Here is a 23,210-nt window from a genome sequence, read left to right as displayed (position 1 = left end):
AACAAAACAACAAATGAAGCCCACATTTGTAGTACTTGCTGATTTCCTTGGTTTAAATGCTCACACTGAAAATTTAACAGTCAACTCTTAAGAAATAATACAAGTTGGCTCTGGTACATCCCTGCTGATGCAGCACCCTCGGCCAGTTTAACAAACAGCATCATCATCGAGTGATAAGCAAATAGCTCAGAAATCCACTGATTATGTTCCCACTCAAGGTCAAGATGGGTTGAAAAATTTAAGGGAAGACAAATTCTCAGGGAAAAATGAATTTGGGAGTTTATCCAGTGTGTGATGGTTTGGGAAATACATCCAGATGTTGACCAATACTAAACCGAGGCTGCTTTGCTCATTTCTCCGTCAGGAAACGTCATCCTCTGACTCAGGAGTGGAAATATCAGGGAGCCTAATTAAATGAGAATAATGAGAAGCATCTTGTCTATTTATGTTGGCTTTTTTTTTTTTCAGAATGACTTTTTGTCTGTCATTATCCTTTTCTTGATCCACCTCTAGGAGGCGGGATAAAGGGTATGACAATCGCTCATCATTCACCAGTAAGAGGCTTGGGGGTAGATAACGACCTAGTGGCAAAGATCTGGGTTTGAACATCAATTCTTTCACTTAGTACCTGTGGGACTCAGGGCATGGGACTCCCAATGGTTCGGTGGAGAGAATGTCACACTTGGAATTGGAGCCTGTGAGTTTAACCTATAGCTTGGCCACTTTTCATTTGTGTGACTTTGGACAAGTCATCCTCCTCTTTTCTTGGATTCAGTTTCTTCTGTAAAAAGAGAAGTTTCCTTTCCTTAGATCCTTAGCTCTATGATCTATGATTCTAAGTCATTTGACTTCTCTGACCCTCAGGTTTCTTATCTGTAAAATGGGATAATGTTATAATATCCCCAGAACCTTTCTCAACATGTTTCTGTGAGATTCAGATGAATCAGATGATTCAGAGATTTCAGATGAAAGCCTAAGGGAAGGAATGAGTTAAAAAGCATTGTTTAAAGTGTTAACTATGGACCAAGTACCGTGCTCAGTTGTTTATTAGAATCCAATAGAATGAAATCTCCTTAACAGCAGGCACTGTTCTTGCCTTTCTCCATATCCCCAAGGCCTGAAACATGGGACGAACTTATTAAATGCTTACTGGCTTGCTAGCTTGGATTGATTAAAAGAGCTGCCTGGAACACCAAGAGATTGGTTAAGTGACCAGCCATCACAGTGACCAAAGCATCACACACAGTCAGTCTACATCAGAGGCAAGACTTGAACCCAGGTCATCCAGATTCCAAGGCTGATATTCTATCCATTATACCATATTGCATCTTATCTGGCATGCTGTAGGACTTTAATAACTTCATCTTTGCTTGCCTGATTAAAAAGTTTACTGCGGGCATGGAGAGGTTTGCCAAGGGTCACACAGGTCAACAAATCAACCAATAAGCATTTATGAAGCGCCTAAGATGTGCCATGTACGATACTAAATGCCAGGGACACAAAAAGAGGCAAAAGACAACTTCTCCTCTCAAGGAGGTAGAATGCAAACAAACCTATACAACTACTAAGAAACTACTATTCAGGATAATCCAGATTTCCCCAGCTCTGAGGCCACCACATTGTACTACCTTTCACGGATACTTCAGGGATCCATGATTCCACCAATGTGGGTCCCTCATCCACAGATCTAGAAGATACCTCCTCTATCTTAATAGGAGACCTTTGAGGATTCCCAGGTCAGCTACTTCTGCCACCTGTGTACCCCGGACTCCCTCCTTTTTCTATCTCCCCAAAGCAAAACACTCCTCTCTGGTCACCACTTTTCTATAATGAGGCATCCTGGAAGCATGAAAGATAAGATGATTGTTAAGATACCTTTTTTTTTTTAATGCAGAGAAAAGAAGGAAGGCCAGAAACTCAGACAAACAAGACAGCTTCAAGAGCTGCAGGTTGAACTTTTAAAAGTAACTTCTAAAAAACAACTTTTTATTAGACAAAAGAAAGCTAGACATCACTTAGTCAACAGTGTCTCCATACAAAAGAGGATTTTTTCCTGTTTTACTATTTTTAGGGTATGGGCCATTTTATTTGGTGTTTGTCAAATTCAAAATGTGCTTTTTAAAAAAGAATGTACCCTGAACCAAACTGAACTCAAATATTCACATTCTCTTTCATGGCAAATTAAGCTTATTTTTTGAAAGTGGTTTGATTTGGGAAATTACATTTTTAAAAATTCTTCAAGTAATTTCAGTTAAAATAATTGTGTTTAATTAAAATACTAGATGGACAAGGAGATGCCAGTCCCAGAGCCCGTGGAGGCATCATCAGTATAAGATTGAGGAGCATACGCAGTAAGGAGATTTACTTGTTAAGTCTAATTTCTCTGATCACTACATAAACTCATGGATTTTTGTTATCCTCCTGCCCAGAAGAGTAGCCTTCAGTATTCTTCAGGAAATAACATTTTTGCAACTGAACTCAGTGTTCTATGTTGTTTTTTTAAAAACTAGGAGTAGTCTCAAAACCAATATCTGGCATTTACGTAGCACTCAAAGGTCTGGCATAGTGGACAAAAAGCTAGCTTTGGAGATGGACCATCTGAGTTCAAGTCTCCGACATTGGTTGTGTGGCGCTGAGCAGTGCCCAAGCCAACTCAAGTTTGTAAAATAGTGGCAAATCTTCATTCTGAGAGAGTTTGGACTTGAGTTCTGTTTGTGATACCTAAATCTGAGTCATGGCGACTCAAATGGAATCTAATTGAATGTCAGAATGTTCTTTTGAATGGAACAGAGGTACTTAATTTTTCCTTTTAGAACTGAACCTTTTCATTAACACTCAAGATAATCAGAGTGAATTTAAAATGTAGCGTATAATAAGATCCGCCAATGACTGTCTCCCTTCAATAGCCTCCATTAGGCCAGTGATTTGTCGGGTCCCTAGTATATCAGTGCTTTGTCACTGTGACTTAACCTGTAAAGCAGTTGTTATCACTGTCTCAACTCCAATATTATACCAAGACTGTATTGTGCAATAAAATTATGTGTCAAAAAATAAATAAAATAAAAAGAATGTAAACTTCATAAGGGTGGGAAGGGTCTCTTTTTAAAATATTTCTATCACTAGCACTTAGCACAGAACACACACAGAACATACAGTGCTTTTTCATCCATCCACCCATCCATCCTTCCCTCCCTCCATCCCTCCATCCATTTGAACAATAACAATTTCCTCATCTCGGGAGAGAGGGAGGTACTATGGGAGTGGAATTTTACACCCCCCCCCCCACTATTGAATAGTCATTTTGCCAGTTTCACTTAATTATTTTTCTTTGTTAAAAAGGTGGGTTAAATGGCGAGAGGCAGGACAGTGCAGCCAGAAACATGGGAACATCAAATTCACCTCAGATTTCATCTAGCACAACCCCCTCATTTGACAGAAATGACATCAAAGAAAACTTGACAAAACCCCCTCCATCCCAATGTGTGCATATATGATTATGGAAACAAAGAAAAATCTGATTAGAAAGGGGGCTGGAGTTAATGTTCATTGAGAGGCAGTATGGTTTCACAGAAGACTGGAAGGAGTGAGGCGCAGACTGCTTGTGAGACATTGGCCAAGTCATTTCAGGCAACATTTTGGCATTCTAGACAACTCCCTAAGACCATAAATTGCATAGAAGGTGCCAACCTGCACTGGGGGAGAGGACTTTCTCGTCTAAGAATTCCTTATATTAATGTAATCAATAATCCTGACCAAGTTTAGTTCATAACCCAAAGTTACAAATTGAAAAAAATATAAAAATTACAAATTGAAAACAGTACAGATATTATTGACTTCAAGCTTCTGGGACTTGTCATATGCCCTCTTGGACAGTTTGGAAATTTGGAGACATTTATTTTTTATCATACGAGTGGTGAATGGGTAGGGATGGAAGAGTTAAGAGGAGAGGCCCCTTCCAACATTTATCAGTTTTTCCTGCCTTCACTGGTTTGGATAAAAACAAACAAATCATCAAATAAGTAAATAAATGGATGGATGATGACAGCAGCTAACATTTCTATTGAACTTTAAGGCTTACAAAGTACTTTACAAATATTATCTCATTTCATCCTCACAACAGCCCCATGAGGTAGGTACTGTTACTCTTCCCCATTCTGCAGATGAGGAAACTGAATCTGAAAGATGTTAAGAGAAGAATGCTTTGTATAAATTAAAGGCTGGCCACACACAGGCTGGTACATGGGTGCCATTATTATGTAACTCCCCAATGAAAGATGTTCATTCCTTACCGGATAGCCTTCTGTCTTCTTCTGACACCATTTCAGCAATGCATTCCGCTTGGAGCCACCATATTCCCGGGCCAGGGCTGCCAGTGGATCCTTTCTTTCCACACTAAGGTTAGAGAAAACATGAAGGAGTCAAGATGTTTCTTAGCACTGTCAATGATGTGCTTGCTAATGAGCACCTAAAGAAGAATTAACCTAGACTCATTCATATCAACTAGACAACCAGTCTGACAGACATCTTTCAAAGGGTTAATTAATGGTACCAAAGAGATGAATTCACTGGTGATTATTGGATACCAGTCCTGTGGGTGGTGAAGGTATCATTGATTGGGTTGTTTCTTCTTTTAAACCCAAACTAGACTATTTCAGTGATAATCTGGAATTTCAGAAAATGAGGTGATTGGGAACAGTAACTATAGAGCTCTTCCCCTTTCTCTCCTGGTTCTCTACCAATGACTAATATTAATACTATATTTCATTCAACCTTACGTTGTTCAGATAATGAATGTATAGGATCACCCAATGTCTCTTACCCAGAATAAGTCAAACTCAGAATTCTATTCCTACAGTAGTTGATAGATCATATTTACAGGTTTATTTTCAAGTTTGTGAAGCACTTTATATATATTATCCCATTTGATAATTTAAAAGACAAAATTACCAATTTTCCTAATATTGTGTTTTGTAGAAAGCAAAAGTATGTTAGGATGGAAGTATTTTAGTGCACTAACTCAAATTTACACACACAATAACAATGACAAAGGGGAGAATGTTATGAATCAGACCGTATGGTGACCATGCTATAGTCAGGACAGAAAGAACACAGGTAAAATGTAGTTTGTGAACCCCTCAAAATCTGTTGGTAAATGATTTTAACTGTTAATGTAATCATGGTTTCCAGAGAAAGCAATTTCCAAACAGGACAGTGAGAATGTGGAAGGAAAAGTGTGATCCAGATTTGATGTTTTTCAATGGCTTCAGTGAATTACTTTCCTCTAGATTTCTGTGGGCACACACGCGCGCACGCACACACACACACACACGCGCACACACACACACACACACACACACACACACACCATTCTACATTATAGTCCTTTGTGCATGAGCACATTTATTTGGAGGCTGTGGGGTGCAGCATTTTAAGAACACTAGATGGTGAGTGAAGGACATGGGTTTCAAATCCCAGCTCTGTCACTACCTAACTATATGACCTTGAGTTTCTCTTCTGTAAAATGAGGAAATGTGATTAGATGACCTCTAAGGTACCTTCTAGCTTTAAATGATTGATTTATGGTCCTTGATGATTCATCCCACATACCACGGCACAATCTGTAGCCTCCCTTAGCAGAATATAAACTCCATGCAGGCAATTTCTTCACTATTTTGTCTAGGCCTATCTTTCTGGCCACACTGGACATTACTCCTCCTCTCACATTTTGTGATCCAGCCAAACTAGTCTTTTCTCTGTTTTTCCTCTGTCTCATCTCCCATCTCCATGCCTTTGCATGTCTCCTTCTGTCCCTGGGAATACAGTGCCTCTTCACCTCCACTTTGTAGAATTCTTCTCTTTCTCCCAGATACAGTTGAAGCTTCTGCACAAAGCCTTTCCTATTTATTTGTTTTTATTCTGTTCATAATTATTCTGTATAGACTTAACTATGTATTGCTGTCTTCCCCCTGACAATGTAAATTCCTTGCAGATAGGGACAATTTTACTGCATCTGTAACTGTGGTGCCTGGCACATAGTAGGTACTTTATAAATGCTTGTTGATTGATGTGTATCTCCCCAAGGTCTATGTACATAGTAAGTATTTAATAACGGCTTTATGAATGGACAAATGACAGAATGAAAAAATGAATCTCAACTGCAAATCACATTTGCTCTATATCTCCTCATGTACTATGTAATTTGTAAAATAAACAACGTAGCAATGTACGTATTCCTCTGGGCCTTATGTCCACTCTACTGCTCGGGACACATTCACTGAGATGAGCTCACGCTTAGAAGGGTAATACAACTTCCCATACCTGAAACTTATTTTGATTCTCCACACGTATTGGTGGCAAGGTGGTGCAGTGGGCAGAGTGTTAGATTTGGTGTTAAGAAGAGCCAAGTTTGAATCCCATGTCCAACCCTAGCTGGGTGACTGGGTAAATGAATTAATGTCTCTGAGTCTCCATTTCCTTATCCATAAAATAAGGGTGTGACACTTGATGGCCTCTAAGGTCTATTTCAGAGCTAATCTATAAACCTATGAGTGCTTTCTACTAGAAAAACTATAGAAAATCTGGGTCTTTAGATTAAATGTCTGAAAGACATTGGACAAGTCATGTTCCCTCCTTCTGTTCTCTCATGTGTGAAGTGATGGACACTAGACTAGATGGGTGATCTGTTTGAATCCCCACAGCTGATCTCCCACTGTTAGCGGGACCCAAGTCGGGAACACCCCAGGCAGGAGGCTGACCTCACTGGAACTCAGAATTGTCGCTGAGGAGTTGGAGGTGACAGACTTGGAAAACTTCCACAGAGCAGTGGATAGAGCAAGGATGGCTGGGCAGCAAGAGGGACCCAGTTTGAAGCTGGACGCCAGGAGTCAGAAGTGGGAAAAATCTTGGTGGTGAGAGAAGGGGTCAATGGTTCATGGCATGTGCTGGATGCTAAAAGTAAGAGAAACTGCACTTGTCCCCAGAGGACAGAATTAGGGAAAGTGAGGGCAAGTCATGGGGAGGCAGATGTTGACTCTTAACCTTTGCTGTATCATAGGCCCCTTTGGCAGCCTGGTGAAGCCTGCAGACCCCCTCTCAAGAAGAATGTTTTTAACTGCATAAAATAAAACATACAGGATGACAAAGGAAACCAATTAGCTAGGTGCTGCCATAATGCATAGAGCACTGGGCCTGGAGTCAGGAAGACTCATCTTCCTGAGTTCAAATCTGGCCTCAGACACTTACTAGCTGGGTGACCCTGGGCAAGTCATTTCACCCTGTCTTCCTCAGTTTCTTTATCTGTAAAATGAGCTGGAGGAGGAAATGGCAAACCACTCCAGTATTTTTGTCAAGAAAACTCTAAATAGGGTCACAAAGAGTCAGACATGACTGAACACCAACAACACAATTGTCAAGTTTATAGACCTCAGGGTAAGACCCCTGTTCTAATAGTCCGAGCTCTCCCAAAGTAGAATGAGATGTCTTGAGAAGTAGGGGTTGTTTTCCTTTGTTGGAGAACTCTGAGAAAGGGCCGGATCCCCATTTTTTTAAAGGTGCTTTGAGAAGGGAATTCTTGTTCAGGCTGAGGACTGGACTAGAAAGTGACCACTGAGGTCCCTTCCAAATCTGTGTTTCTTTGATCCTAAAGCATGGATAGGTGTTCCCTTTACCATCACAACATGCCAGTGGTGGAGATGACTACCCCCTTTCAACAAAGCTGTAAACTGAGGCACAGTAAAGTGAACTCAATCACCATGCCCTATTGAACAGTGAATTGATTACTCCCACTTTAAGGCGCTATCCATTAGACCACACTGCCAGTCAATGTCAATCAACAATATTTATTGAATCCCTACTATGTGTAGGGAACTTAGATACTATAGGGAGAAGTGGTTGGAATAGAAGACAGCACCCTGCCCTCAAGAAGTTCACAATCTGATGGGGGGTGGGGAGAAGATGGAACATACACACATGAAAATACATGAGCATGCAGACAACATAAATATGAAAAAAATGGAAAAAAATACAAGATGATTTAGATAAAACATATAACAAAACAGTAGTTGTGAAAATGGTGACATCAATCAGACAGTTGAGTCAGCCACCTGGGAAGGCTGACCAGGGATTAATAAAGGCTCATCCTGTCTCCAAAGTCCTAGCCATTGGAGTCAGGAAGGGCAGGATTTGGGAGCAACTCACAGAAGTGGTGATGAGACTTGAGTGAGGCATCAACCATGTTGATAAATGAGAGCAAGCAATACATATTCAGCAGGAGCCAAAGATTCAGATCAGTATATTAGGCGCACCATGAAACACGCACAACTGGGGTCACAAGACAGCTATTATGTCAGTCAAATGAGTGTAAGGTGGAATTGGGGGAAACACAAAAGGCCTCAGAACTTGGCATCAAGGCAATGACCAATGAGGAGCAATGGGGAATTACGTCTCCCACCATGCAGAAGAAAGGTGGTAGACTCTGGGTGCAGAATAAGGCATATATTGTCAGATATGATCACTGAATTGATTTGTTTTTGCTTAATTGTACTTTACTGTTAGAAGGGAAAGTTCTATTGGTGGAGGAGGAGGAGCAGCTCCACTGGGAAGGTCTAGATGTGCAAAAAAAAAAAAAAGCATCAGTCAGTCTTTATTTTTTACAAGACTGGAGGAGCAGTGGTTTTGGGTAGGGGGGTAGATGCTTTATTCCTCTCTAGTCTCATTTGGGAAGTGCTGTGCTTGGCCATGGGTCAACTTTCAGAGACACTGGAAGATGATGAGTCCTGATCTGAAAATGGTAGAGCTCATCAGGGAAGGTATTGTGAAGGATGTGGGGTGTGTGTGTGTGCGTGTGTGTGTGTGTGTGTGTGTGTACATGTGTAAGAGAAAGAGAGAGAGAAAGAGAGAGAGAGAGAGAGAGACAGAGACAGAGACAGAGACAGAGAGAGAAAGAGAGAGACAGAGAGAAGGAGAGAGACAGAGAGAGAGGGAGGGAGGCAAATCAGTGAGATGAAGTACATGCTCCATGCTGTGGAAGCTGCAGTGGAAGCCAAAAACCTCTTACAACTAATGTGAGGGTTGGTCAAGGAGGAGTAACGGCGCTGACAGAGAGCTCCAAAGGCTGACAGGGAGCCAAGGCTGACTTTTGATGAGAGCAGAACATGGCATTTGCAGAGTACCCAAAAGGTTATAGATGGCAGCAGTCAGAACAAGGAAAGATCTGGGGTGAGGCCCATGGATTTAGAGGGGGGAAGGGGCTCTAGAAGTTATCTTATCCAAACCCCCTCATTTAGAGTTAAAGCTGAGGCCTAGAGGCCACTTCCTTTAAAAAGTGTTTCCTGACCCCCCACCCCCATCAATGTGTATTTATTTTGTATATATTCTCCATTTAATTATCTGTGAACATATCATACCTCCCCAGCAGAATCAATCCATCCACAAGCATTCATCAAGTGTTTGCTATGTGCTAGGTGCTGGGGATACCAATAACAAAAGCGAAACATCTCTACCATCAAAGAATTTACATTCTAACAGCTTGCTAGAATGAAATCCAGTTCCTGCCTTGGGGTCTTCATAATTTTTGTTGTTACAACCCCAGCACCTAGCAAAGTGCCTAGCACATAGTAGGTGCTTACTAAATGTGTGTTGATTGACTGATAAGGAAAGACTACACAGAAGGTGATGCAGGAATGTAGGATGAAGGTGGTGACTGGAAGGAAGAGGCAGGTAATTAGGCAAAGAACAGGATGATAAAATGGGGAAAAGGTGGAGATGATTTTGAAGGGGAAGGAACAAAATTACTCCATGGTTGTGTGACCACAGAAGTAGAAATGGAGGTGACCAGAGTCAACGAAAAACAGGAAAGGAAAGGGAGAAACAAATGAGTTCTACTTTTGACATGCTAAGTTTTAACCACTTAATGGAACAGCCAAAGGCTGGCAACCAAAGGCATAGTTCCAGAGCAAGACTAAAGGCCATGTGCAGATGAAGGGTTTGAGGCACAGACTGGAGAATTGTGAGCTCGGAGGCAGTAAGAGACCTCCGGGAAGGGGGTAAATTGCCCAAAGATATTAGCATGAAGAGGGAAAAGAAAAGAACTTGGAGTGCTGTTAATGGTTATAATAGGTAGGAAGCCAGGAAAGAAAAGAATGCTCTGAAAAATGGAAAGTGTGTCCTTCAGAGTGGGCTCACTAATTAATTCCACACCTACCCTGACTGCTGATCTGTGACACATGACATCCCATCTCCCACCTCTAGGACTTTGCTCAGGCTGTCCCCCATGCCTGGAATGCTCTTCTGCTTCACTGGTACCTCTTAGGATTCTTGCCTTCCTCCAAGACTTGGCTCATACACCACTTTCTTCAGGAGGCTTTTCCTACTCACCCTCTCCTACCTGTTCTGCATTTTTTGTCTTCTTCCTTGGTACACAGTAAGTGCTTAATAAATGCTTGATGAATGCCTTGCATATAGCAGCATATAGACTGAATTAAGTCTTTCACTCAATATGTACTTGCTTATTAAGTAGCTAAGATGAGATATGAGGAGAGCACAACACATGGAAGCCAGAGAAAGAGAGAGCTTCAAGAAGAGGGTGGGGGCGACAGCAAAAGTGGAGCAGAAAGGCCAAAAAGTGGTCCAGTGTGGCTTACTTCAGAGAAAGGAATGGAAGGCAGACCAGGGCAGTCTGAAGAACAAGAGCTGAGGGAAGGGAATCTGGAGGGCAGACCCTCCATTACTGGGTGACAGAGGCAGTAGGGGGCAAGCTGGCAGTAGAGGGGAGGAGGAGAAGGGGAGGGAGAAAGAGGAAAAGGAAAAGGAGGAGGAGAAAGAAGGAGGAAAAGGAGGAGAAAGAGGAAGAGGGGGAGGAGGAGAAGGGGAGGGAGAAAGAGGAAAAGGAAGAGAAGGAGGAGAAAGAAGGAGGAGAAGGAAGAGAAAGAGGAAGAGGGGAAGGAGGAGAAGGGGAGGGAGAAAAAGGAAAAGGAAGAGAAGGAGGAGAAAAAGCAACTGAACGTGTGTATGGCTGGTTCCCTGAAGGGCAGATTCTGATGATCTTCAGTGCTTCCCTTCCTCCATTCCTGAGGAAGTTCTTCCCATCTGAGCCCTAGCGTTCACTCTTTTTGTTTTGGAAAGAGACAGTTCAGCTAAGAGCCTCAAATCTTCTGGTATTGAAATTACAGAGCATAGCTAAACAGCTGGCCAGACCCCGGATGCTGCGTGAACAGGGAGGGTTTACATTGGGTGCGATTAAATTGCAATGGGTATTGGAAAAGGCTAGGAAGCAAGAACTGAGAACAGTGACCATGTTTTTCACATCGGAAGTTAATGCCAAAAGTTTTTTTGACTTTCTCATCATTGACAGCTTGGTACCTGAGTTTGCTCTGTGGTTTCAAGCCCCCAGGGGTAGGGGTCAGCAACCTGGCATGACTGAAGCCCAGTGAAGGGGGTCTGCTCAGGGACTCGAGCGAGGGGCTCTTACGGAGGTAATGGTCAGGTTTCAGGTCCTCATTTCTTCCCTTGAGTATGTCTGTGAGAACAACAATAACAAAAATCATCCATTGTGGACACGGAGGATTGGCAAGGTCATCACTTGTCCTGCCCTAATGTGAGTCTTTTAGCCAGCACAGAAACAGGGGTCCTGACTGGCATCTGAGCTGACAAGTACATTCACTATCCACCAGACTAAAGACAACTAGGAAACAAATCTTTTCTAGAAAAAATAACATCAGAGAAAGAAAGGTTACTTAGTCATTAGAAGAAGGAGAATTGGGAGAATAAAAAGTCTAGTAAATTACCTACCATTTAATAGCTGAGAAAGGTGAAATTGGTGGAGATGAGTCACAAGAAGTGAGGACCCCATGTTAGGGGAAAAGTGGGAGAAGAGACCCTTTTCTTCCACTAACTAGATTTACTCAAAGGTCACAGCCGCCTTTTTTACTCTAACATTTACCTGTGGCAAAACCAACCCCACCACTTCTGGTATCTGGTCAGAGGCAAAGACCACAGGATCATAGATTTAGAGCTAGAGGGATCTTACAGATCACATGACGATAGGTTTAGGGCTGAAAGGGACCTCAGACATTGTAGGAGGCAGCTAGGTGGTACAGTAGACAATGCTGAATTTGGGAGTCGGGAAGTCTTAAGTTCAAACCTGGCCTCACACACTTACTAGCTGTATGACTCTGGGCAAGTCACTTAGCCTCTATTTGCCTCAGCTTCCTTATCTATAAAATAGGGATACTATTATCATCTAGAGGCAGATAGATAGTGTAGTGGATAGAGTGCCACACCTGGAAGTAGGAAGACTCCTCTTCCTGACTTCAAATCTGGCCTCAGACACTTACTCGCTGGGTGACCCTGGGCAAGTCACTTTATCCTGTTTGCCTCAGTTCCTCACCTGTAAAATGAACTGGAGAAGGAAATGGCAAACCACACCAGTATCTTTGCAAAGAAAACCCCATATGGGGGTCACGAAGAGTCAGACAGGCCACACAACGACCTAACAGGATTGCAACGAGGATCAGATGAGATCACATAAAAGAATCACTCTGCAACCTTTAAAGTCCTATACCTTGAGATAACTGTTATTTATTATTGACAATATTAGAATAATATTAACAATGTTACATTATAATATTGATAATTATATTAATGATATTACAGTAATACTTATTATTATTGGTACTTTACAAGATCATAGATTTAGAATCCAAAGGGAATTTGGATCATTGAATCCAATTCCCTTTATGTTATAAATAAAGAACCTAAGGGGCAGTTAAGTGACCCAAAGAGCTCCGGTCCCTGAGACAAGATGGCCTGAGTTCAAATGTGACCCTAGACACTTATGTGTGACCACAAGTCACTTAACCCTGATTGCCTCAAAAAAAAATTCTAATGAATCTAAGGCCCAGTCAGATGAAATGATTTGCCCAAGACCAAATGGTAAATAACAGAACTAGGACTTGAACCCAGGACCACTGACTTCAAATCTAGGGCTCTAGATTTCCACTGCTCTACCCTGCCCTAGAAAAGAAGGCAGTGAAAGAGAGAATGAAATAAAAATTTTTGAAAGAATCATGAAATTTCCAAGCTGGAAGTGACCCTAGGGATCACTCAGCTCAAACCTCTGAAGTTTATAATAGAAGACAACTGAGAGCCAAAGAGGGGAAATGACGTCTCTCAATATCCCAGAATTAGTTGGTGGTGAGGCAAGGCCTAGCATTCAAGTTTGCCTCCTATCTGTCCTCCAGTCCACTCTGCTTCTCTTGGGCATCTGAAAGCAAGACCCTCCCTTGAATCTGTCACAGAAAAGGACATAACATAAGATGCCCTGCAACACTTATTTTGGCAAAAACAAAGGTGGAATAACCAGTTCATAAAGAGCAAAGACAAAGTGGGGGTCACGGAAAATCATGTGGCAGTCCCTGAGTCCAAGACCCTGATGCTCTTGACCTCAGTGTCCAATAAGCAAGCATCCTTCAAGGCTGGGCCCTTGTCGGTCAGAGTAAACAGGGATCTACAGATGCAGAGGGCTCTGGGAGGGAGAGGAAACACCACGGGTTGTTTACTCAATGGCAATGGCCCCCTGTGGCCTCCACCCCTCCATTCATCTGAGCAATTAGGATAATGGCTTCCCTCCATGATAGACTGGCCATCAAGAAAGTGAAGTCATCCTCCTTGAGTGAAGAGGAAACAAACACTCAGACCACAGAAAAAAGGATGAAGGGTATCTGAGATATAGGGACACACCAACCATCTGCGATGTCATTGGTCAGGGGCATTTTCTCCATAGATGTAGCTTCTAATGACCAGCCTCTCCCCATTCTTAAATGGGGCCTTCAAAAGTGGCTGTGGGGTCCCTGGTTCCTAGTTCTCATTTCCAAAATTTTACCAGTGGGCAAGGTTGTCCCTGCCACCAACAGAGAAAACAAGATTTTGTAGATGGCCTTGGAGAGATGTCAGGGCTGAAAAATTCACGACCCTGTATCCAAACTGGTGGTGAGCCTCTCCTTAGACAACACCCATATAGCTGGTCAACAGGCTTTTCTGCTTGGCGCATGCCCACTGGTATAGACTTTGGTAGGGGTCATCTCTACATCATGAGGAAGCACTGGAGGATTCTAGTAGAGGGGGAGTCATTAACACATATTAATTAAGATGGCAGGGTGAAAATCCTCTGAGTTGGTGTTGAGAAGGGAATATTTCCCTCAACCTAATCCATAGGCACAGCTTCAGTTAAGAACTTCTCATAGCCTGTGATTTGTTCCTCTTTTTTTTTTTTCTTTTTTTGAGAAAAGAAAAAAAAGTTCCAGTACATCTTCTGGGAGAATACAAAGGAAAGAAGCCTGGGAAATGTTCGTGTCACTGTCACTGACCTATCTGCTGGACCCCAAAAGCACTTAAACTTGGCAGCCTCTATGAACTCCTTTTCTGCTCTCCCATACTCCACTTTAGTTTGGTCTAATTAAATCCAACAAACAGTTACCAAGTACCTAGTGTGTGCAAAGCACTATGCTGGGCACTGGGAGAAAAAAAAGGGAAAAATGCAAACAGTCCCTGCTCTTCTATTCCATTGGGAGGACACAAAAGAATTAAGTAAATACAAGGTGATTTGAAGGGGAAGAAATTACCAACTACAGGGGAGAACCAGGAAAGGGTTCATCAAGGGAGTGAACCATGAAAGAAGACAGGTTTCTAAGAGGCAGAGGTGAGAAAGAAGGGTGTTCCGGACACCTTTTGAGCAAATGGTAAGTCTTAGTCACCTGGGGTTCTGAGTCACTCAGAACATGTCAGAAGTGAGATGGGAACCCAGGTCTTCCCAAGAACAGCTCCGTTCACTATGTTTGACTGCCTCTCAAGTCACTGTTTCAACCTAACATCCTCTTTGCCAGCTTTCCTTATCTACAAAATAACGGGGTTTTACCTGATGGCCTCTGAGGTCTCTTTCAGCTCCTATGAGCCTAAGTTGCAGAGGGGTTTCACTGGTGAAGGAATCTGAAAGAATCCTAGATCCCAGAGAGACTCAAGGACTGCCACCCTGACCATCATCATGATGTAAGGCTGAGCCTGGGTGGTTGAAGGCTGGCTCATCAGAGAGCAGCTTCTGGCAGGGTCCCACCAGTCTGGCATGGTGTCAGGGAAGGGCCCCATGATACCCTTCCCATCTGCATGCTGAAGCCTTGCTACATTTGACCACAGAGTGATAAATTCTTTGACCAGGGCAACTTTTAAAGACTCGTCTATTAAGACTCAGAGAAGTCTCCATCTGCATTAAGGGAGGGCATACCCATATCAGGGAGATCAAAGATCCTTCAAGAACCAAAATAAGCATTACTTTATGACACTGAGAAAGTTCTTATATTTCCAAATGAGACGCTCTGAGTCACCTTGATGGTACCCTATGCTCCAATGGGTGGTTCTCTCTCAGTTCTAAAAGGCTAAGCTAGCTCGGCATTGAAAACAAAAGGGAAGGTATGGATAAATGGGTGAGAGAAGAGTGGGCCAGTGAGAGCCCACTCAAAGTCTGTTTCCAGGGTCTGTTAATCGGAATGTCAACCTAAAGGAAGACTATAGAATGCTACTGGGGGGCGGAGAGGAGCAGAATGGGGGGGAGAACAGGAAAAGAAAGCAAACAAACAAAGGAGGTCTAAAATAAAAAAAAGATGTATTTCTCAGAAACTATGAAAGTTATGGAAATTCAGATCCAGATAGGGCCCCCTCTTAAAATAGCTGCGCTCATTCTCTTGAGAATCCAATCCATTTTCACATAATTCACTAGAGACCCGGTTTTTAAAAAAAGAACAAAGCCATGTCTTTCTCCCTAGCTGCATTTACAATGTGGAAAGAAAGTTAGAAGGAAACCAGCCCCTGTCCACTGACAGCAGCCTGATGAGCTGTCAGGGCCAAGGACAGTTCAAGGTCAAAGCGACTTGAAGCATATCCGTACTAACACTTTTAAGCTCTCTGTTCCATGCAGAAAAAAGGAGGCTGGGAAAGAGGGTAAAGATTGTTTCTTTTTCTTCCATTTCTGGTGTCTCATGATGAGGAAAAGGACTCACCTGTGAGCGGGAGGTCTGGCAGGTCCGAGAGCTTAGCCATTCCCTTGCCGGCTTGCCTCATGCTGCTGTAGGTAGAATGTCGCTGCAGAATGGGAGGATTACAAAGAACAGGTTAGCTCAAGGTAGGTGGCAGGCCACTGGGTCCCCACAGCATCTTGAAGCCCAGGTAGCACAGCCTCAACCTAGGAATCCTCCCTGTGGCATCTCTTTCAAGGGCAGAACCAGGTAGAAGAGGCAATGAGGAGAGTTTAGCTTTGATGTGAACATAAACCTCCCACCAGCGGGGGAATGGGCTGCCCTTTTCAGGTGATGGGTTCCTTCTTCTTGGATGTCTCCAAGCTGAGGCTTACCTAACCACCTGTCAGGTAAGTTAACCTCAGGATTCCTCTCTTGTATCGGCTGAAGTGGCTGGCTGCTCATGTGCCTTTGCACTCTCAAATTCTGGTGGATTCGTGGATTTGTTAGAAGGATCCTTAGCTACCATTGGCTTTATTGACAAATGAGGAAACTGAGGCTCACAGAGATAAAATGAATGGACCAGGGTCACAGAGACAATAAGTAGCAGAATAGAAATTAAAATCCTTGTTCTCAGATTCCAAATCCCAAGCCCTTTATCCCAAATACACTGTTTTTTCTATTGGTCATCCAGTCTGTTTAAAGGCCTTCCATCTATTTATGGAGAAGTCTAATCATTAGGACATTTTTCTTCTCATGGAGTCTAAAGTGGCCTCTCTGTAACTCTGTTTCCCATTCTGTCAAGCAGAACAAGGTTCATCCCTCTTCCACGTGTGTCCTTTGGATGCTCGAAACCCACGATCCTGTCCAAGTCATCCCCTTTTGGGGCTAACCGCTGACAACTCATTCAACTGAGTCTCCTGAGATGATTCCTGGACTTCTCACCTTTGCTTGGAGAAAAAAAGGATAGAGGGAAGAGTTTCCATTTCCATTTCTGAACTGTCTCTTTCCCAACTCACCAAGAGTAGATCTAGGGAAGGTTCTCCAATGGGGAGAATTGAGTTTAGTGTTTGATTAGACCTGGGTGGATATGGTCCAGGTGACAGGAGCTCCCTCTTCAGCTATAGCTAACTATAGGACTACAGCCCAGGGTGGGGGTGAGGTGAAGGCAAGGAGCCAGGGTGGGTTCAGTCAAGCAATTCCCCAGGCCCTTGGCTCCCATCTTATTTTTCAATGTGGTGCTCAAAATAAATCCTAGATGTGAAAAAATAGTAAAAAAATACTATTAATCAACCAGCCAAAAAGCATTTATTAAGTACCTAGTCTGTGACAGACATTGGGAATACAGATATACAGAAAGAGATAATCCCTGACTTCAAGGAGCTTACCCTCTCTTGTGGGACAAGAGATGGAGTAGAGATGGGCTCCTTTCCTATGCTCCCCTTTAGCTTACATTCTTGGTATCGTCCCCGAACAACTAACAAACATTTATTAAATATCTATTACATGTGCCTGACTACTGTGTGCTAGGATAGGGGATAGGACAAAAATGAAACAACCTACACTCTCTCCCTGTTCCAACAAATAGGAAGGAGATAAAGGCATCTGCAAATACAGATAGGATAAATAATATAAATAAATCCAATTACAAATAACTAGCTAAATCAATGACAGTTTGGGAGGAAGGGTACTAGCAGTTGGAGGGATGAGGAAAGGCTTCATGCGGAAGACAGTGTTTAAGCTGGATCTTGAAGGAAAAGAGAGATTCTGGGAGACAGGGCTGAGGAAGGAACATGTAGTCAACCTTCCCCACGTGAACCCAGTTCAGCTTTTCAGAGGGCCCTCCCTATGTCGCCGTCAGTGCTCCAAGCCAGCCCCGTTGAACTCAAACTGAAACAGATCCCTGCATGTTGACTCAGAAAATCACAGATTAACATTATCTGTGCTGCATTGTATTTTTATTTCTTTTGCTAAATATTTTCCTATTACATTGAATCTAGTTCTCTCTGGAGTTTTCAGTGTTTAACACCTCTGATAGGACAGCACTTTACTGGCTCCTCATTACTGACTGTTGGTCTCAAAGAAAGCTTGATTCTAGAATGTCTAGCAATAGTCTGTCTGTCTGCTTTTTTTGAAAGGAAAGAAGGAAGGAAGGAAGGGAGGAAGGGAGGGAGGGAAGGAGGGAGGGAGGAAGGAAGGAAGGAAGGAAGGAAAGAAGAAAGGGAGGGAGGGAGGAAGGAAGGAAGGAAGGAAGGAAGGAAGAAAGGAAAAAGGATAGAAAGGAAGGAAAGAAAAGAAAAAGAAAAAAGGCTATTAAAGAAGCCCAGTTGCCTGTCGTACTTTAGTATAAACAAATTTCAATGAAAGATTGTTTATTCAATTGTCAGATGTAAATAAGAATACCAGCTTTTAAAAAGAAATTTAGAGTGAGGAGTGCAGTGCCCAGAAGTCCTGAAAAGCAAGGAGTTGGTACTGAGGGGTGAGAGAAAGCAGAAAGGGAAGGCTGCAGAAGATTCTGTGCTTGGCTAGTTTGCCCCGTGCTGGCCTGTTCATCTTCAGCAGGGCCAGAACAAACAGAAGCAGAGCACTTGGGGGTTTTGTTTTGGTTTTTTCATGCAGCTGCAAATGCAATCAGTTCTGCTACTCAAGATTAATGAAAAATGTTTTTAAACTATGCTGACTCCATATAAAGGAATCTCATTCCCAAGGAATTTCTTAAGTAATCTATGGATGTTCTCTCCAGAAACACTTTCCCTGTGGGGTCTGCAGGGTAGCAGAAGTTTATTTTTATGAGGAGAATTGAGGTCTCTTCTTCTAGAGAGGAAGAAGCCAAGGTAGAGAGACGTGAAGAATCAGACTGTGATGAGGCCGTTTCCAAAACTATGAACAAAATTATCAATTATTTCTAAAGGGTGAGAAAGAACAGGCACCATGTCCCAGGGGCCTAAACAGGAAACTGGGTGTGCAGTGGATTGAGAGCTGGCCCTAGAGTCAGGAAGACCTGAGTTCAAATTCTGGTTCAGACACTTAGTTGTATGACCCTGGGCAAGTCACTTAACCTGTATTTGCCTCAGTTTCCTCATCTGTAAAATGGGGATGATAATAATAGCCAGGGTGAGGATCCAATGACGGATCATAGGCAAAGGCCTTTGCAAACCTTAAAGTTCTATATAAAATCTATTGTAAGGAGGACAGCATTTGAAAATTCAGTCAATCAGTGTTTATTAAGGGCCTACTCTGTGCTAGGCACTGGGAATAGAAAAGAAGGCAAAAGACAAAGTCTACCCTCAAGGACCTTAATGGGGGAGAAGACACACAAAGAAGTGTGTACAAACAAATTACATTCAGGATAAATTAGAGAATACAAGGGAAGGCCTTAGAATAAAGGGGATTTTAACTGGGAACTGAAGAAAACCAGAGGAGTCAGGAGGGAGAGACAAGGAAAGAGAACTTCCCAGCATGCAGAACAGCCAGAAATGATGTCTAGAGTCAAGTGATGCAGTGTTGTGTGGAAGGAACAACATGGAGACCAGAAGACTGTTGGATTGAAGAGTCCACAGGGTGCTTTAAGGTATAAGAAAGCTGGGAAAATGGCAAGGGATCAGGTTATAGAGGGTTTTGAAGGCCAAACACAGAATTTTATATTTGATCCTGGAAGTAACAGGCTGTCGTAACTCATCAGGAGGGGAGGAGTTGTGTGTGTGAAATGACTGGACTTACACTTTAGGAAGATTGAGGGGTAGATGGACTGTGATGAGGAGAGCTTTGAGGCAGGCAGACCCACCAGAAGGTGTTGTTAACAATCCAGGTATGAGGTGAGGGAGGTCAGCACTGGGGTAAGGGCAGTGTCAGAGGAGAGAAGAGGCTTTGGCAACAGATTGGAGGTGGTGAGAAAGAGACAGAGGAGAACACCTACCACGCAAGCCTATGGGTATGGTGGTGCCCTCACTAGTAACAGGGGAGTTAAAAGGAGAGAGAATGTGGGGGGGAAAGATAATGGGTTATGTTTTGGACATGTTGAGTTTAAGATGTTTGCAGGACATCCAGTTCAAGAGGTCCAATAGGGAGTTGGAGATGGGAGACTAGAGATGGGTAGAGAGACCAGTGCCAGAGAAGTAGATTTGAAAATAATTTGCATAAAGATGATAATTGAATTAATGTGAGTTGATGAGATCACTAAATAAAATACTATGGAGGAAGAGGGGAAGAGGGCCCAGGACACCCTATGGGACACCCACAGCTTGAAACTAATCAATCAGCCCATTTAAAGTTAACCACACCTCTCTCCTTTCTTTGCAGAGATATAGAGACTACGGGTGAGAAGTGTTGACTATGTCATCAGACTCAGTTGATGGGTTGGTCAGTTTTGAGGAACTAATTCCTCTCCCCACCCCCAACTTTATAAAATTGTTTATTGGAGAAGAAGGGTAAGGTTGGGGACAGTATGGGAAATAATGATGATGTGAAAACAAAAGATATAAATAAATTTTTTTCAATTAAAAGAAAGGAAAAAGTCAGACACAAAGAATTCAGGCCTAACCACGTATTGGACTTCCAATGACTTCCTCTCCATCTTCCTTTTTGAAGAATTTTCCTATTGTTAAAACAAATGTCAAAAATAACTCACTGAAGGCCTCTCCGCCTTCCGCATGCTCTCACCTTCTGAACAGTGACTCACAGCTAAACACAACTTGCTTTGGCTTGCCAAGATCTCTCCGCCCTGTGCTGTACTCGGGCAGTCTATAGGCTCTCTGCCAGCCCTCAGAGCTGTCTGCCCAGTCTGACTTCTGCATGGCCTGGGCATCTGGTTATTCTCATTCTTTTTTCATTTTCTTTCCTGAATCTACATTAGGAATACCATCTTCTATGACCCTGAAATACTTCCCTGGGATCCGCTTGGCCAGGGGGTACTATGAACAGAGAGCACTAGCTCTAGAGTCGAAGGTCTATGACATATACCACCTAAGACACTAGGCAAATTACTTCCCTTTTCTGGGACACACTTTCATCATCCGTAAAATGAGGGAGTTGAAGGAGATGATCTAGAGATACCTTCTATCTCTGTGAGTTTATGAACTTCCTACCCAACCACTAGACTAAGGAAGGAACAGATAGCAGGTCGTCAGCCCCTCCAGGGTCCTAGTGACCCATGAGCAGGATATTGCTATCTGCTAAGATATTGTTCTTTGTTCTTCATTCTCAGAGGACCAGTGACATCAGGAAGGCAATGTTTTGACTTGTAAGTGAACTGGATATAAGTGAGGAAGGGCTGTGGCAAAGTCATCAGTCTCACTTTCTCCTCTGGAGCCATCTGGGTCCAGTGGCAAGATATACATCAGGATGACTAGAGATGGCCACAATGCAGTGGGAGGCCATGGCCTTTTTAAGCAAAAGTCTTTCCTAGATCTCAGTTTGTCTGAGGCAACACTCATTCAGCGATTAAGACTAGGGAAGAAATGTGGCAAAAAAAAAATGGCATCTTCTACCTACTAAAAAAAAAAAATCAATCTGAAAGGGGAAGACCCTTCAGGTTTCTGGTCAGAAGAGAAGCAACTAGGATTTACACTCACTTGGAGCCAACAAAACCCAAACAAGACCAAATAAGGCTTGGGTTGGGGTCCATTATTGACTAATCAGTGAGAGCCAGAATGATCTGAGTTTAAGGCTTAGTCAAATAACTCCATTTGAGCCCCAATGGTTTTATCAATGTCTGGTTTCCAGAGCTATATTTCAAGAGATTTATATTCCTTGTAAGGTCTTTCCCAGGTCTCAGTTTGTCTGAGGCAACACCCATTTAGTGATTTAGGTTGGATAAGAAATGAAGCAAAAGATAGTCTCATTTGCCTATATTTTTAAAAAATGATCAATTTGAGAGGAAAAGACCCTCAGGATTTCTAGCCAGAACAAAAACAATTGCTATTTATACTCACTATGAGCCCTCAAAATCTAAACAATAACCCAACAGAGGCTTGGTCTGGGACTTACTATTGGCCAATCAGAGAAAGCCAGAGTGATTTAGGATTAAGACATAGTCAAGAAGCTGCACTCGAATCCAAATGGGCTTTATTAAAGCCTGGTTTAACTAGCTCTATTTCAAGAAATTTATATTTCTTTGGGCAAAGAACCCACGTGTTAAGTGTATGATTCCCCATGTGGAGGGAGGAATGGAGGATGGGAGAAAAGAAGGGAGGAAAGGAAGGAGGGAAGGAAGGAAGAAAGGGACAGTACTGCCCAACTGGAACTGACCAGTTTGGTCCCCAGTAGGGCAACTACTACTCCTCACAAATTGTGGTTTGTTCATCATTCTTGAAGAGGACCAAAATGATCTGGTTTTAAGGACCTCTGGGAAGAAGTCATTTCTAGATGGTTCTTAGGACAAGAGAACCTAGATTTTTTCTATTACATTGAGAATTTCTGAAAAATTATATTTTTTTTTCCACTATCAATTTTTTTTCTTTCTTCACAACCACAGGAATCTGAACTTCAGGCTAGTAGTACCTTTGGAATTTCAGTTTCCATAAAGGATTGTAAAACTGGCATCCAGAGACTACTAAGATTTAAGAGGCATTGTGTGGTAGTAGATACAGTCCCCTGGACTGGGAGTCCTAGGTTCAAATTCTATTTCTGACTGTATCAACAGGGCCAAGTCATGTCTCTGAGCCTCAGTTTCCCCATCTGTAAAATGGAGATAACATATGTACATCCCAGAGCTGAGGCTCCAAAGTAATTGATAGATTTTAAAGGGTCACAGAAATGTGAGCTTTGCCCCAGCTGCCTCCCCTCCCCTTATGCCTGGACCCTACTCTGTCCCTAGCTGGGTCTCTTGGAATTGACATATATGTGGTCTCCTCCAGTAGAATGGGGGCAGGGACTATTTGATTTTGCCTTTAGAACCCCAGCACAGGAGCCTGGTGCATGGCAGTTGCTTAATAAGTGGAAACCAACCGATGGCATCATTATTTCTAAATTCCATCTTCTTGTGACTCTAGAGAGCATGTCTCTTTGTCAATCGAGCAATGAATTAATCAATAAGCATCTATTAGGAATTTATTATATACCAGACACTTGATACTAAGTACTGGAAATAAAGGGGCAAAAACCAAATGGTCCCTCACCCCGAGAAGCTCAGGACTGAAGGAGAGACAGAAAGATGGACCAGTCTTGCAGATGGACCAGTGGACAATCACTTCTTTGCCATGTGGCCATAAA

The 23,210-nt window shown here is 42.7% G+C and overlaps 1 protein-coding gene across 13 annotated transcripts in view; it reads right to left on the bottom strand.

Moving 5' to 3' along the window:
* Nucleotides 1–23,210, bottom strand: part of SPECC1 (sperm antigen with calponin homology and coiled-coil domains 1) — a 337,039-nt gene that overhangs the window by 87,427 nt on the left and 226,402 nt on the right. For all 13 annotated transcript variants that reach the window (XM_072640012.1, XM_072640017.1, XM_072640015.1 and 10 more), the window contains 3 exons: nt 16,047–16,128; nt 11,359–11,515; nt 4,290–4,392 (listed from right to left, as the gene is read on the bottom strand). In XM_072640012.1, the coding sequence (XP_072496113.1) occupies nt 4,290–4,392; nt 11,359–11,515; nt 16,047–16,128 (342 nt within the window). The remainder of the gene's footprint in view (nt 1–4,289; nt 4,393–11,358; nt 11,516–16,046; nt 16,129–23,210) is intronic.

Source organism: Notamacropus eugenii, chromosome 2, assembly GCF_028372415.1.
Source record: "Notamacropus eugenii isolate mMacEug1 chromosome 2, mMacEug1.pri_v2, whole genome shotgun sequence".
Lineage (NCBI taxonomy): Eukaryota > Metazoa > Chordata > Mammalia > Diprotodontia > Macropodidae > Notamacropus > Notamacropus eugenii.
The sequence above is the reverse complement of the archived record's forward strand: the minus strand, read 5'-3'. Positions and strand labels throughout refer to the sequence as shown.